Source organism: Typha angustifolia, chromosome 14, assembly GCF_048772165.1.
Source record: "Typha angustifolia cultivar Huaian chromosome 14, ASM4877216v1, whole genome shotgun sequence".
In the NCBI taxonomy this organism is placed as follows: Eukaryota; Viridiplantae; Streptophyta; class Magnoliopsida; order Poales; family Typhaceae; genus Typha; species Typha angustifolia.
This window is the reverse complement of record NC_133252.1, coordinates 556,898-572,526: the sequence shown is the minus strand read 5'-3', so window position 1 is coordinate 572,526 and position 15,629 is coordinate 556,898. Positions and strand designations below refer to the sequence as shown.

Here is a 15,629-nt window from a genome sequence, read left to right as displayed (position 1 = left end):
GAGAGAGAGAGAGAGACGGTGAACAAAACTAAAATAAACGGAGAAACTAATAGCAGCTAATACATATATACATATACTAAATTGGGTCAACGCCTACTTTGCGAAAGAGAGCTTTTACACTTGCAAAGTGGAGTACAAATTGTAGCAAAAGTTGTCATGTTTCATAGTTTACTTTACAACAACAACAACATTATCTAAGATAATTATCATATTTCAAAGAATATTCCAACAGGATCAAAAGAAAAGAAAAGAAAAGAAAAGAGAGACTAATTCCGAAGTACTAGTAGTATTAGTATAGAGATCATAAAACCAACAGAATAATAAAACATCTCTAGATAGAGAGCTATAAATACTCACCCCTTCACCACCTACCTTCTTCCATTCATTAGCTTTCAAGTTTCATCTCCTCCTCTAAGTATATAGATATATAAGTGTAAATCGCCTCTCCTTGCTTCGATATTCGCGCTTATCCGCCTCCTGTTTCTGGATAATTTGGTAGTGGGTGTAAGGGATGAAGAGGTTTAGGCTCGTGGAGGAAGGCGTTGAGATGATGGATAGCGTCAAGACCATGGCGAACGTACTCATCCTCCTCTCCCGCGGCGGGGACGGCGTGGATGACGGCGGAAGCCGGTCTTCGTCGCCGACGAGGGTCTTCGCGTGCAAGACGTGCAGCCGCGAGTTCCCCTCCTTCCAGGCCCTCGGCGGCCACCGCGCGAGCCACAAGAAACCTCGCCTCGCGGCGGACGGCGGCGGGGGCGGCGGCGGCGACCAGGCGCTGGCTAAGCCGAAGGTGCACGAGTGCTCCGTCTGCGGCCTCGAGTTCGCCATCGGCCAGGCCCTCGGCGGGCACATGCGGCGCCACCGCGCCGCCACCGAGGGGTTCCGGCACGGAGTAGTAGTGCTTGGAGAGCAGAAGTGTAACACCGCCAAGGATGAGGATGAGATCTCCAAGAGGGAGGCGTGGTTGGATTTGAACCTCTCGCCGCCGCCGGAGGAAGAGGTGGTCGAGTGCCGGAAGGTGGGATTCAAGACGTTCGAGTTCATGGACAAAGGACCATTAGTGGTGGATTGCTTCCATTAATTTGAAGTTTTCTCTTCTTCTTCTTCTTTTTTTTTTTTTTCTGTGGCAAATTTGATGTTGTGAATTTGGATTATTATTATTATTATTTTTAAAAAGAAAGAAAGAATGTTTGTGGGTTTGTTAATGGTGTTGCATATTGCCATGGAGTTTTTATTATTATTTTTATGACTGCTCCTGGTAATTGGTAATTAGAGCGACAGTTTTGGTAAATGTAATTATGTAATTGTATTTAACTATTATTTATAGAAGAGAATTGTGATAATTATTATGCAATTTTTATGATCATTTGTTCTTCATCTTTTCAAAGCTTTAGCAAAGACGAGGAGGATTTATTTTTCTCCTTTAAAATACCAAAAAGAGATGGGGAAGGCATCAAAAGTCAATTAAGGAGCTCATAGTAAATTTAGATTTCTAAGATTAATATTTATTGTGGTAGATTAGATTAAGTTTTCTTCCCTCACCTATGAAAACTATGATCGTTCATTGGCTATGGCCTATGGATTAAGACGGACTCATTTCTGCTGGCTGATGTGCTGAATGTATCCACTCATTCTACTTGGGACATTCAAACTATTTTGTATAACAATCCACCTTCTTCTCTGAAAGTATATTTTTTATAAAATTACTTATATTTTTTGTGAAGGCAATTTTAAAATTATTAATTGGCTAACAAATAGACATGCTTGTTATATTCCGTCTAGGTTAGAATAGTCTAGCTCGTTATATTCCGTCGGCCCATGAGAGAGCCATGCTTGTGAACTTTAGAAGTTTTAAGCTATTTTTTTAAAAATATTATCATTATTTTTTATAAAAAAATAATATGTTAAAAAAATTTAAACAGTATAGAGTACTTGCTAGCTGGGCCGATCACCAATGGAAGAGTTGAGTTTTAGAAAAATGTTAACGATACAGAGTACCAAAATCCTGCTGTTTTTTACTATAGCAATATGGACAGACTTAGTTGTGGGCTGAACGGGTGAGCTATCGTGCGAGACTAGGCTTTCGGCTCGAGTGGATAGACAGGCTTCCAAGTCGGACCAAGCCTAAATCAGGTATAGGCCGGGCTTAGCCGTTTGATTAGGTTTGCTAACAAATATAGGGGCATACTTGCCAAGGATTAAATGATTAAATGTTGCAAGATTGGGCCAACTCTAGGGCTCTCCTTCTTTAGATTGGGCTGGGCCTTAATGGCTAACGCACTAGGGGACTACATAGTGCCCTTAAAAATGCTTATAGAAAAGAGTTTGGGATTAAATCTCGATCAAAGCTTCGTATATATAATAAAAAGATTAACAATAAAATTAAAGATGCAAAAGATAATTAAAAAGAATAGAAACAATATTTCTAAGAAGCAAGCATGGATGGTATTGGTACTCAAATGTTTTTCAAACCTAGGATCTCATCAACCGATTGGTCGGACGGTGGATCGGAGCCTCGTTTTCCGCAAATCCGACAATGTACTAGATGTCATTAGACAGTGATCCACTGTTATCTCACTAATTAATTTCGTTTTCATTGTCTTCTAGTGTGAATCACACTAATCCTTATTTTTTTTTAAGTGTGGAAAAGTACTAATCAATGTCTTCATTAAGCCACCCAATGCACCACACTGGTCGAACTCCTTGTAATAATTCCCCTCAAGCTATCGTCATGCTTTAAACATATCGACATTAAATTACTAATTAACAATTTGTTAGTAGTTTCTTAACTCTTAAGAAGGCCTAGAGATAACTAGACAGAGGTATTAGTTTGACTCCTTAAGCAAAACACATCTTACTAATTGGATCATCTTAATAGCTACTGCAATTATATTTATATTTTCTTTCAATCAAAAGGGTAAATAAAAAACTAATCTCCACTATCAAATCTTTCATTAATTAAGTCTGTGATTGCATCACTGCAAATGATATTAAGGGTTGGTTTGCCTTCTTAATTTTATTCATAATAGGGGAAATTGTTTCATAAGGATTAACTATATAAATGTTCTAGTCTCAAAACATTATTAATTTGCCACGACGAGATCACTAACTTACTTAGAAAAATTAACAATAAAATCTAGGGAAAGGTTCTTGATTAGAGATCATGCAGTCTTATAGCACAAATTATTAGGGAAGACTCCCCATCCTCCTTCATTGGTTATAATTGGAGCATATGATAAAGGGCATGCCACCCTAATCCACTAATCTAATTAAAAGGAGTAATAGTTGGATCTCTTAATCTAATATTTATTTATGCTAACCTTCTATTATAAAACACGGCCACGTGTTGCGAAGAAATTAATAAAATAAATCCCATAAAATAATGGGACCACTAATTTTATATTATATTTATCATAACTTTCTTTTGAGTTATATTGATCATAACAGTGAAAAATAATTTGGGCTACAATTGAAGAACTACATATGATATTCATCAAACAAATCATGCTAGTTTAAGGCATGCAAACTCTAATTAATTTGGATGTTAATTAATCATGGAACATATATATTTTTTTTTAAAAGAAAGACCCACTAAAAGATCATGAACAATTTGTAGTGATGGAGTCGTGGGCAAATCATTGGAATGCATGCATGTGAGATTTTGAATTATACTAAGCAAGTAGATAAACTTCTCTTAATCAGCAGAGTTTAAATTAAATTCCCATGTGGAAGATGGAGAAGAATCAAAGTATCTAAACTCTAAGCATCAAACCTATGCCTTTCCTCCCATGGCTTTTTCATTGAGTTGAATTGTTAAGGACCATTCTTTACTATGAAATGAAGTGATTCTTTCTTAAGGGGTTTGACTTATTATTCCATTCCATTCTAAAGCCATATTGATGTCTTGTTAGATAGATCTCTTCACCAAAGACATCTTTAAGAAAAAGAAAATAATATAAAGGAGCAAAAGAGGGCACTCAGTGTTCCTGATTTCTTTTCTAGATTCTCTGGCCAATTTGCAGTTTTATTAGATTAAGAGTGCTATTAAGATCTAATTTTTATGTCATTGTCAACTAAAAGGTTTTAGTTAAAACCAGTGGCTATGCTAATTAATTTGCTACTTCTAATGGCTGTTAGTGTTAAACGGTTTTAGCCGCCAAATGGCTGGGATGAAATGGACGGTCCAAACAATCTTAAAGAACGTGGGGCCCGTCCAGATGGACGGTCCATATTCCCTCATCATCGCTAGGTCTTATTCACCAGCTGTGTGCTACTGACTTATTATTGAATTAAGAAGCAGGATTGGATTTTACTTCTTTGATGCTTTGGCTAGTCGATCTCGGCCGTCCAATTCCATCAATAATTTCTCACTTTTTGATCGATCGTATGATTAAATACTTTTATTTCGTAGTCATTCAATGTCACTCTCTCATCACGCCGTCACATACACGCTAGTGTGTTGTTTTGAGTGCATCAAAATAATCAAAATTATACTAAAAGTTAACAAGATTAGATCGTATATTACCATAGCTGTCAAACGCGCGTGATTATTGTGTATCTAACTCATATTAAATTTTAATACATCTTTCAATTTCAATTGCTAACTATGAAAAAGAAATATATAATTAAGAAGGGTGCAATAACAAACTATAAATATTTTCATTGAGAAAAATGCATTAAAAACAGACGTATTTTTTGTGCAAATTTGTAGATATAATTTTCTTATCCGTCACCCAAACTATTTTATCTCCATTTTAGATTTCGTTACACACATATAAAGTTATAAACTCTCTCTCTCTTATTTAACTTTTTGTTAGATCCAAAGCATAGGAAAAAAAAACATGGGCCCGCTTCCATCTTCATAGCAGTGTACCCTCCCGGATTCCAGAGGGACCATTTTTGACCGAAATTAAAGAAATTCCTGGAGAGAGAGAGAGAGAGAAATAGTTCTACAGAGAGAAAGTTTGAGAGAGGCAAAGTAGCCGTCACATGAAGAAGGAGAGTTCTGTCCCTACCACCACACCTTACCCTTTTCTCTCTCCTTCGCTCTATTAAGCCATTACCCGGCCCTCCTCTCCAAGCTTTATCCTCCATCCACTCTTCCATTCTCTGTCTGTCTCTCTTCTTATTCCCATTACCCATTCTTGGATTGCTCCCAAGCACAGGGAAAAGGAGAGAAGAAGCCAAGAGGCGAGAAGGTAAGCTAACCCAACTTGGGTCTCTCTTCCTCTGCTCACTCATATTGAATGCTCTGCTCTTGTTTGGTCTTCCATGGGAAAAAGGTGGGACCTTTTTGGTGCTACTTTTGGGATTTCTTCATTGGGGTTCTTCTCTTTCGCATTGCTCGCTAAGATCTCGTTCAAATCTTATTGGGCTGCCTTCCCCCATTTGGATCTAAAACACTCCATTCCGATCCAAATATGGCTATTTGATATTGTTGTATATATATATATATATATATATATATAAAAAGAGCTTGGAGAGGACGAAAGAGTTGAATCTTTTTTTATTCACCTTGTAAGCCCATAAGAAAAGCATATAGCGATATGATATCTCGTGTCCAGTTCTTTCTCCTACCACCTTTTCCTTGTCCAGCTTAGCAAAGCATTAGCGGTGTAGAGAAAGGGATTCATCCTAATTAAAATTTATCAAACTTTTCCACACTTTCCTCCTCTTTCTGCAATAAATGCATCGCATAAAAAGGAGCTTTTCCTTCCTCTCCTTTCCCCCAAACTTCTCTTTAATCACCTAATGCTCTGCTCTGTTCCATTCAACAGCTCGACGGCATTACCAGGAGTCAATTGCAAGCATGAGAGGAAGAGAGCCTCCTCCTCCTCCTATTCCCAAGGTGAGACCTTTTTTTGTCTCACAAATTGGACTCTTTTGCAACAACAACAAAAAAAAAAAAATTAACCCAGATAATTTTGTTTTATTGCAATTTCGCTCCCCTTCTCTTTGCAGACTTCTTCATGGCCGAAGACGGTGGTGAAGAAATGGCTAAACTTGAAGAATGAGGAGTTCCACTCTGACTGCAGCAGTGAGAACAACAACTTCTTCTCTGTGATCAAAATTATACTTTGCAATTTAGCACCTAACTTTGTTTCAAATTCGAACAGGAGAAGTGTTCGCAGGAGTGCAGGAGAGGCGTAAGAGCTGCTCCGATAAGGACGGCAGCCTTCTCATGCGAAGGGATATTTCGGGTACTCTCTTCAACTGCTCCTGTACTATTGATAAATGAGGCATTTATGGAAGGAGATGGGTACTTAAACATGGATTAGTCTTGCTAATTATTATTACTCTCCTCTGGGTGCTTAATTACAGGTGGGTGGTTAGTGGAGAGCTCTGAGAACCTTAAACCACCTCGGTTAGGTTCCGATCCACCAACGCCTTCTTCTCCCGTTCCTAAAAAACTCGGGTAATTAAGAGTGTGGAAGAATATCTCGGGGGTTGTGACCTATGATTAATCTTTTAATCATCATTAAGACGTTAATTAATCTCCTGGGTTTGTGGTTAATGATGGTGCGAGTAGGATGTTCGTGGGGACGTGGAACGTGGGAGGGCGTGCCCCTCACGGGGGAATCAACCTTAAAGACTGGCTTATGAGCACGCCTTCTCCGGCCGATATCTATGTTCTCGGGTACGTTTTACTAATACCTAATAAAATCTGTAGAAATATATAGTTAATTTAACTAATAATATATAGCTCTCTTAGCTGTAGCTCTATGGCTATAGTTTTGATTGAGATTGAGCTTTGGTGATGTTAATAATCATGATTATTCCCTCGCTTGGCTTTGGGAGCGGGAGCGGGAGCTTGTAATGATTAGATGTTAATTAATTCCTTGTGTGATGGCCATATATAAGGAAAATGACCCTATAAATAGTAATCTGGGGTTTAATTATTATTTCTTTCCATTTCAAAAGATTTTGTTAACTCCATTCGGTGCCACTGGATAGTTAATTTAGCCATAAAAGGGACAAGTGGGGACGATGGCAGTTTCGTAATATAACGACGTCCTCGGACTGGTTCAGGTTCCAGGAGATCGTGCCGTTAAATGCCGGGAACGTCTTGGGAGCGGAGGACAAGGGGCCCGCTTACAGGTGGCTCAATCTGGTTCGCCAGGCCCTCAACACATGCACAACGAAAGGACCCAAGGTCGGACGGAATTACGAGAATGCCACGGAGCCGAGTCAGAAGCCGAGGGTTAGCTTCTCGGATCTCCTCGCGATGGAGGAGGAGGAGGAGGAGGAGGAAGAGGAGTTAGCGGACGAGGAAGAGGAAGGCGAGCCGACGGGATCGAACCCCGAGACGAGCAGCGGGGAGGAATCGCCGGACTGCTGGCCGTCCTCCTCCACGTCGGCGGCCCGCCGCCGAGGAGGGTACTGCTTGGCGGCGAGCAAGCAGATGGTGGGGATCTTCCTATGCGTGTGGGTCCGGGCGGGGCTGATGCGGCACGTGACGAGCCTCAAAGTCTCGTGCGTGGGGAGGGGCATTATGGGATACATGGGAAACAAGGTACATTCTCGATCGAGTCTCTTCCCAGAATGCTCCTCCTATACGTTTGTTGGGAAAACTCGTGCATGGTTTCCTCATATGTGCATGAGTTTTGAGTGTAGGGATCGATCTCGATCAGCATGACGTTGAGGAGGACGACGTTCTGCTTCGTTTGCACGCACTTGGCGTCCGGGGAGAAGGACGGCGACGAGGTCCGGAGGAATGCCGACGTCGTCGAGATCTTGAAGAGGACGAGGTTTTTGCAGTCCCATAGGTTCTCTCGCCCGGCGGCGCTATCGCCGGAGACCATTCTGCAGCATGAGTAAGTCTTTTATCATTTTTAATTTCTTATATACATATATATATTTGGAGGTTTGAATTGCTAATAAAAAGAATATTATCCAATATGCAGCAAAGTTATATGGCTTGGGGATCTGAACTATCGACTGGCAGCCACTTGCAGCGACACGCATGAGCTGCTGCAGAAGAATGACTGGCAAGCATTGTTAGAGAAGGATCAGGTAGTGGATGTTATCTAATTAGTTATACATTTATTCTTATCAGGTACTAATCAATAATTTGCAAATTAATGAGACTGGACTAACTCTTGTTGCAGCTTCGAATGGAGCAAAGAGCTGGGCGAGTGTTTACGGGATGGGAAGAAGGGAAGATATATTTCCCTCCTACTTACAAATACCTCGCTAATTCCGACGTTTACGCCGTTAATCCGGCAAAATCAAGAGAAAAGAAGAGAAATCCGGCTTGGTAATTAACTAAGGCCCCTCTCTCTAATCTACCTCTTTAATTACATTAGCAAACTCTATGACTAGTTCATAATTAAGTCAGATCTAGCCAAAGGATGAGGAATCCATGATAACTCTTTTGCCGGGAATGCAGCACATATGCTTCTCACTGGCATCATTTTTTCTTGCAGTCTTTTACTAGTAGAGCATTATCTCTTTGCTCTTTGTATCGAGTTCATATCACCACAAACTTGCCGACCTCTCCTATATATATATATATATATAAGTAATGGGTTAAGTATCTATGAAGCAATGGACTGTAGCAGGAAGCCACATGCTTCATTTTAAATGACCCAGATGCTCTGCTGCAGCTATAATTATATGTATATAAAGTTATAAACAATTTGGTTTAATTCGCAGGTGCGATCGGATATTGTGGCGAGGGAAGGGGATGAAGCAAATGTGGTATGTTCGCGGAGAATGCCGCTTCTCCGACCACCGGCCGGTGTACTCTCTCTTCGCAGTGCAACTCGACGACCATGACGATTACAACCGCGGGCCGGTTGCAGTCGCAGCCGGTCCCACTTCGACCGCCTCGGTAGCGGCGGCGAATAATTATAATAGCAGTAGCAGCAACGCCTGTAACTCATCATACAGCAAAGTGCAGGCGGAGGAGATGCTCCTCCTGACAAGAACACAGAGCTGTCTCAATGCCTCCAGATTCTGAACAAAAGCCTGCATTCCCCTTTCTGGAAATGTTTGATCCAAAAACAGCAACAATTTTTTGGTTGTGATCTTTATTTTCTTAGAAAACTAACAAATGGAATGAGAAAGAGAAAAAAGACAAGCTTTCACAATCCCCATAAAAGGGAAAAGAAAAAGGAAAAAGGGAAAAAAAAAAAAAAAGGAAAAGAAAGAGGAGCAGGAGCAGCAGCAGCAGCCTGCAACTAAACAACAAGAACTTCTTGTTTCCTTCTACTTGGAGTGTGATTAATTTCTGTTAACTAACAACTATTGTACAGATGCATGCTAAGTGGAGCAGCCTTCAAAGGGTAGCTTTGCAGCCTTTGATCACATGGTTGAGCTGAGAAAGCCATGGGGAACAAGAAAGGAGAGAGTTCTTGAAGTCAGGGATCAAAGGGAAGTGTAATGATTGTAATGAGGAGGGGGCTCAGATGTTTACAATCTTATAAGACACTTTACCCCCCTTGTAGTTTTCTTATTTTGGGGCAAGGGAGAGAAAGCTGCAGCTGTAGCAGTAGCATACTTTTTTTTGTTCTTTATTCTGTCATCTAATTCAGATTGTCTTATAAGATTCAAGCATGGCAACATTCTAATACAAGTTGAGGGAGAGTGGGCCAGCCAATCTACAAGATCTAAATATTCGTAGAGATAGAAAAGAGGCCATAAACTGGCGCCTGCTATGAAATTTATGATTCAATCCATAGAGATAGAATAGGGCAAATCTTTAATTTATTTTATTTTATTTTTGACATAACTCATGAGATCAAACCATTCACACGATCAAAACGCATATTTCGAAGCATTACCATCACCAAGAATATCAGACAATTGTGCACCACGGAGAATATAACAAGTACAAAAAAAATTACAAGAGTATAATTGCCGCAATGTGAAACATTGACATATTATGCATTGCCTCTCCAAAATTGACATCAGCTGCTAGGAAGAGGTATTCAAATTCCTCACAACAAAACGTAAATTGCCGCAACGTGAAACAACGGCGGATGGGTTCGTAGACACTAATGCCTGAAAAAAGGATAGTAAAATACAAGCAACTCGTAGTCCCATTTTATTTTCGTAAATATTCTGTCACCTGAAGAAGCTTTAATAGGGATACTTAATTGGGTCTGGCTGCATTGCCTTCTGTACCAGCTCAGCCTGCTCCTGCACATGAACAGACAAGAAACCAGTGGCTGTAGCAGCTGAAGGTGCCCTACCAACATATTTGATGTCCTCAATAGATCCCCTGCCTAGTGCCTTCATGGCAGTAAACAGGCGAGGGTTTATATAACTGTAAGGGCCCATGTTCATTGGCTCTTCTTGGCACCAGACAATCTCTGCATCTGAGAGAACAAAACCAAAAGAACAGAGCTCAGCTATGGTAATTCTCAGAACAATATTACCTCCAGCAGTGATAATAACAACTACAAGAATGAATGCTAAGCATGGCACAGTAGTAGGAGACTAGTAGTTGATCTCTCAAACATGTCCGCAAAAGGAAGCTAGATACCACAAAATGTGGTTTCAAACTTTCAAATTAATGATGCATGCTTATGTGTTTCTTGTGCAAGTAATTCGTACTTGGATATCGTTTTAGTTCTCTCTGAATGAGATCATAGGGGAATGGGCAAAGCTGTTCAACCCTGCAGATTGCAACATCTGTACGGTCCCTCTTCTTCCGCTCTTCATCAAGTTCGTAATACACCTGCAAGGAAACCATTTCTTAGAATAAATATTTCTTCAATAGAAAATCAACTTTATTAGCTCAGTTGGCTAAACTAATGATAAAAAAAAGTACAAGAGCACAGATCGCATATTCCCATACCTTCCCTGAACACAATACTAAACGGCTAATACCCTCCTCAACCTCTTTGTGATCGTTTCGGTCCTTTATGAGACGTTTGAAGCGTGTTCCTTGCTTGTCAAATCCTGGGTGTCCTTCAACATCGTCAAACTCAGAAAGATGTGATTTGCAATCCTTGTGCCGAAGCAGGTTCTTCGGAGACATGACAATTAGAGGCTTCCGAAATTCTCTATGTATCTAGTCATCCGTCAGAGAATATGTGAGCTGAAATCTTCGAGAGTGAAGCATATAGATAAAACTTCAGAAATGCTAACCTGACGTCGTAGAACATGGAAATAATTTGCAGGCGTTGTCACGTTCACAACTTGCCAATTGCATTCCTGAATTTGTTTCCGGAGTGTTGGCTCCATCTCAGGTATCACATAACAATTATCATCACTCATCTGTTTACAGCAACTTATCAGTCCCATACACAGTCCACTAGTAACTCTCAACAACAGCCACAAAGATACACAAAGGCAAAACATGATTTACTAAAAGGATTTTCTAACTCATGAAAGTATGTGCAATTCTCTAGGATAACAACATCATTACATAAAAACCACAAGTACACAGAATGTCAGAATCAAATTACTACAACTAAAGTCATATTAACAGCTCTAGCAACAGTAGACAGTGGACGTTCAAAAAGAACAAACTCAACAGAAGAACACAGTTATTCCTTTCATTAGTAACCAAATCCATAATCAAGATTCCAGTGACTGTCCTGAATTCATCAAACTTCACAAATGATGATGGATAAATAAAATCATGAGTCTAGCCAGCAACAAAATTGAGGTTGATCGGAAAGAATTTCTAAGTATAATGAATGACATAATCTAGTTATCCAATAATACCTGAAGGAAACGTTCCAAACGTGAACTTGAATGTTCAGGTCCTTGGCCATCATATCCATGTGGCAATAAAACAACAAGGCCTATTTGGCGCAACCATTTAGACTCCCCACTACTCAAAAACTGGTCAAACATTACTTGAGCACCATTTGAAAAGTCACCAAACTGAGCTTCCCAAAGCACTAGAGAATTAGGATTTTCCATCGAGTAACCCATTTCAAATCCGAGAACAGCAAACTCCGAAAGGGAACTGTATATGATATCACACAACATAAGGTCAAAAGATTCATCCCAATCTTGATAGATCAAAGAAGTTGCAAAAGCATTTTTTTTCTCCTTACAGCAATAAGTTATAGCAAGGACCATCGTAGAAAGAGTTTTACATAGAAAAACATTCATGATCAATGATACTAATGTTCCAATAAAATGTGATAGAGAACAATAAAAGCCAAGAGAAACAGTTTCTGAGCACAATTTAGTGTCTAGATTGGCTACATAACAAAAGATCTATACACCCATCACTGCAGCAAAAGACAGATTCAAAGGTAAGTGAAAGAAATTTTGGAAAGCTAACCAAATTTCTACTCTTCATTGTTGTTCTTAGTTCATAATAGCAAGCAAGACTTTGTGAGCTTGGAGCAGTGACATATCAAAACTCATGATAAGAAGGTGAAAGGTAACCAAAGAAGAAGAATGTGGTCCGATCCTACATTAGAGAATCATTGCTATGAGTAAAGGTAACACCTACAGTTGGCCAAACTTCTTCCCTTAGTAGTTAGTACAATGTAACATAATGTGGAGATGATGAAGCTTAGTAAATGCAAGCACACGAAAATGAGAAGAAATATGACATACCTGTTGCTAACAGTAAATAACTCCTCATTTTGGTTCATCACAATGTTGTCCAGGGGACAGTACTTCTCCCCAGTTTCTTGGTTATGAAGGACAGAATGCCGGTGACTAAATGTACCTCTTTCAACATCCTGGCCGCTCAATCTAACATGATTACCTTCCACTAAAAGGGTCGCAAAAGCCAGTGCCTCTCCAAGTGCCCAGTCAATGCCTTCCCCAGTTTCAATCATCTGAGCTCGCTGTTCAAATATCTTCTTGACTGCTCTGTGGGGCTTGAAATTTTCAGGAAGGCTTGTAATGGCTTGCCCAACACGTTTCAGTATCTCAGGATTGACTCTGCAGAATAACACAGTGGCTGCAGTAAAAAAAGGAATGCAAATGCGGTGGAGAGGATAGAAAAACGTAAAACTAGCATTAAGATTTGTTCCTACCCAGTGTTTCGAACACGTGAAATCTGTTCAGGTGACTTGAATCCAGTCCAATAAGCTGAAAGCCAGTCCCGTCGCTTGGGGATGTAATCTTTGCTATTCACGAACTCTTCATTAAGGATGGTATTGACTTTGTTGTGGATCCTCTCAATATCTTCTTTCGAGATATCTCCTGATTCCAAAAGTCTTTTCTGGTAAATTTCAAGTGAACTTGGATGGTTTCGAATGACCTATTCAGCATAAAGAGTTAGTGTGGTGATGAAACTTCCAAAAGCACTAAAAGATGGCCAAGTTAACAAAAACATAAGTTCAGATGAGTTTGTGTTACTTCAACCCTGTGGATTTTCTTTTCTTAGTTGTAGTAGGCTACTTAGCTGAAGAGAAAAGCAGCATAGCTAATAGAGGGAGTTATAAAAGTTGAAGATATGAAATTGCATAACAAAAAGATAGCAGAAATATTCCTTCAAAATTCAAATTCATACTTGTGGCAAGGCCAAAGCCATAATCCAATTCACAATATTAGCCATAAAAGGACAACAAGAAGTGCAAGGGAAGATCACCTTATACATTTTAGGCTGCGTAAATGAGGGTTCATCTATTTCATTGTGCCCAAATCTGCGGTAGCAAACTAGATCCACTACCACATCAGAATGGAACTTCTGCCGCCACTCTGCTGCAAGTTCACAAGCATGCACCACTGCTTCCATATCATCACCATTTACATGAAATATTGGAGCACTTAATGCTTTGGCAACATCTGTGCAATACTGAGAAGACCTCCCAGATCTTGGATCAGTTGTGAAAGCAACCTGATTGTTAACCACAATATGAATTGTTCCACCAGTTGTGTAATTTGGAAGGGCACTTAGATGGAGAGTCTCATAAACCACACCCTGGCCAGCAAAGCTTCCATCTCCATGGATCAGCACGCTCAGATTCTTTGTCCTATCAGTATCATTAGAGTAAAATTGCTTCGCCCGTGTTTTACCTACCACCACTGGATCAACGGCTTCCAAATGACTGGGATTCGCAACTAAAGACAGATGAATTCTCTTCCCACCCCTAGTGGGTCTATCATAAGAAGTACCCAAATGGTACTTCACATCACCAGTTCCAGTATATAACCCAATTTCCCCATCTACAGGCTTTGTTCCGCCACTAAACTCACTAAAAATCTGGCGCAAGGGCTTGCGGACAACATTACCCAACACATTCAGTCTTCCTCTGTGAGACATTCCAATGACAATGCTCTCCACACCCATGTCGGCCGCTCGATCAAACATCTCCTTCATGCCTGGAATTAGTGTCTCACCACCTTCAAGCCCGAACCTCTTCGCAGCAGTCCACTTGGTAGCCAAGAAATTCTCAAATTGTGTGCTCCAAATAAGCCTATCAAGTATAACTTCACGGCGTTCCCGATTGTACTCCCTCTCTTTCACGGTCTCAATCTTGTCCCTCAGCCAATTACACTTCTCCCTGTCAGCAATGTGCATATACTCATAACCAATCGTCCCACAGTATGCCTGCTCGAGCCTGTTCAAAATCTCCCGGAGAGTCTGAACGGGTCGATTCTCCGACAAGAACCCAGCCATCCTCCAAACCCCCAGGAAGAACTCCCTATCCAGATCGGCCTCCGTGAATCCATAAAAACCCAAGTCAAGATCTTCCGGGATCTCCCGCTCCTCCAATCCCAAAGGATCCAACTTTGCCCTCATGTGGCCATTAACTTGATATGCCCTAAGAAGGAGCAAAAGCCTCATGCTTTCTTGAATGGTCTGGCCAGAGATCCCTGGCGAACTGGAGGCTTGGCCTACAAAATTCCTGAAGAAGTTATCCCACGATTCATCGACGCTACTGGGATCGGCTTCCCAAGCCCTTTGCAGCTCCTCCAAGTAGACGCTACTGGTGCCATCGAGGAAGCTATCACTTAGCCTCGAGAGCGGCACGGCGCGGGGCACAGGCGCCGCCGACTCGGCCATGGGACGGAGAGCAGAGGAGTGAAAGCAGCGAGACGTTGGTGGGGGAGGAAGGGCATGAATCCTACTGGCATGGTGAGGAGCACGAGCCAGGTTTCTTCTCATCGCGACACGAGCTAGGCTCGACGCGGCCCGAAACCAAGCCATGGCGATCGATCTTTGCTTCAAAACGACCTAAATCCACAGATTTATCTTACAAACGTATTCTACAGTACTTCACATAAAAAAAAAACATGCCCAACGAACAATAACGCAAAAAAATGAGGGGGAAAAAATGTGGAAATCAAGCAGAGAAGACGACGACCCGAAATTATCGACGACATTGCGATGGTGATGAGATCGTACCTGAAAGAATCGAAGAGGGAGCAGAAGGAAACCCTAATCCTAGTCTTGAGAATCGCCGGAGTCAGAGAAAGGGGACGCGGCGCCGCCTCTCTCGCCTTCTTTCTTTTTTACGTTCAAAGCTTCGTTTCTCTAATCTGAGGCTTCTATTTAACTCCCCATATTTTCTAAGATGCACGCTGTCTCTCGCTCTCACAGAATTGAGAAAGGAAGGTATGACGAGGAATAAAAGGTTGGCGTATATCAAGAAAGCTGACTAGGTTGATGCCCGTGCTCTCTGACGCTATTTTAGTGCGAAAACTGTATACGTGGCCGGTGACCGGCGCGCCCCACTGTTGGGCCTGAATCCAGACAG

At 41.0% G+C, this 15,629-nt stretch overlaps 3 protein-coding genes across 3 annotated transcripts; 2 read left to right on the top strand and 1 right to left on the bottom strand.

Annotated features, from left to right (window-relative positions):
• Positions 1–383: 383 nt before the first annotated feature.
• On the top strand, positions 384–1,326 carry LOC140776453 (zinc finger protein ZAT4-like). The gene has a single exon (XM_073120165.1). It carries the CDS (start codon positions 512–514, stop codon positions 1,079–1,081), a length of 570 nt encoding a protein of 189 aa, XP_072976266.1. The 5' UTR covers positions 384–511; the 3' UTR covers positions 1,082–1,326.
• A 3,620-nt stretch (positions 1,327–4,946) lies between these two features.
• Positions 4,947–9,574, top strand: LOC140775500 (type I inositol polyphosphate 5-phosphatase 8). Its single transcript, XM_073118842.1, has 11 exons — positions 4,947–5,198; positions 5,778–5,848; positions 5,962–6,037; positions 6,117–6,200; positions 6,322–6,415; positions 6,530–6,637; positions 7,030–7,513; positions 7,615–7,814; positions 7,905–8,013; positions 8,109–8,257; positions 8,656–9,574. The coding sequence occupies exons 2-11, from the start codon at positions 5,810–5,812 to the stop codon at positions 8,960–8,962; spliced, it is 1,650 nt and encodes a 549-aa protein (XP_072974943.1). The 5' UTR covers positions 4,947–5,198; positions 5,778–5,809; the 3' UTR covers positions 8,963–9,574.
• A 176-nt stretch (positions 9,575–9,750) lies between these two features.
• Positions 9,751–15,435, bottom strand: LOC140775499 (uncharacterized). The gene is made up of 9 exons (XM_073118841.1): positions 15,278–15,435; positions 13,517–15,106; positions 12,960–13,186; positions 12,532–12,864; positions 11,680–11,926; positions 11,098–11,226; positions 10,805–11,020; positions 10,561–10,684; positions 9,751–10,322 (listed from the first exon to the last, which is right to left on the bottom strand). The coding sequence occupies exons 2-9, from the start codon at positions 15,077–15,079 to the stop codon at positions 10,084–10,086; spliced, it is 3,078 nt and encodes a 1,025-aa protein (XP_072974942.1). The 5' UTR covers positions 15,080–15,106; positions 15,278–15,435; the 3' UTR covers positions 9,751–10,083.
• Positions 15,436–15,629: the final 194 nt, after the last annotated feature.

What these genes read in the sequence shown, in the direction of transcription:
- LOC140775500 (XM_073118842.1), top strand. Translation starts at nt 5,810, where the DNA reads ATGAGAGGAAGAGAGCCTCCTCCTCCTCCTATTCCCAAG. An exon ending in CCCGTTCCTAAAAAACTCGG is followed by an intron (nt 6,416 to 6,529) that starts GTAATTAAGAGT and finishes TGGTGCGAGTAG; the next exon opens with GATGTTCGTGGGGACGTGGA. An exon ending in GCCGATATCTATGTTCTCGG is followed by an intron (nt 6,638 to 7,029) that starts GTACGTTTTACT and finishes GGACTGGTTCAG; the next exon opens with GTTCCAGGAGATCGTGCCGT.
- LOC140776453 (XM_073120165.1), top strand. Translation starts at nt 512, where the DNA reads ATGAAGAGGTTTAGGCTCGTGGAGGAAGGCGTTGAGATGATGGATAGC.
- LOC140775499 (XM_073118841.1), bottom strand. Translation starts at nt 15,079, where the DNA reads ATGGCTTGGTTTCGGGCCGCGTCGAGCCTAGCTCGTGTCGCGATGAGA. An exon ending in CGCAGCCTAAAATGTATAAG is followed by an intron (nt 13,187 to 13,516) that starts GTGATCTTCCCT and finishes TATGCTGAATAG; the next exon opens with GTCATTCGAAACCATCCAAG. An exon ending in TCCATGTTCTACGACGTCAG is followed by an intron (nt 11,021 to 11,097) that starts GTTAGCATTTCT and finishes ACGGATGACTAG; the next exon opens with ATACATAGAGAATTTCGGAA.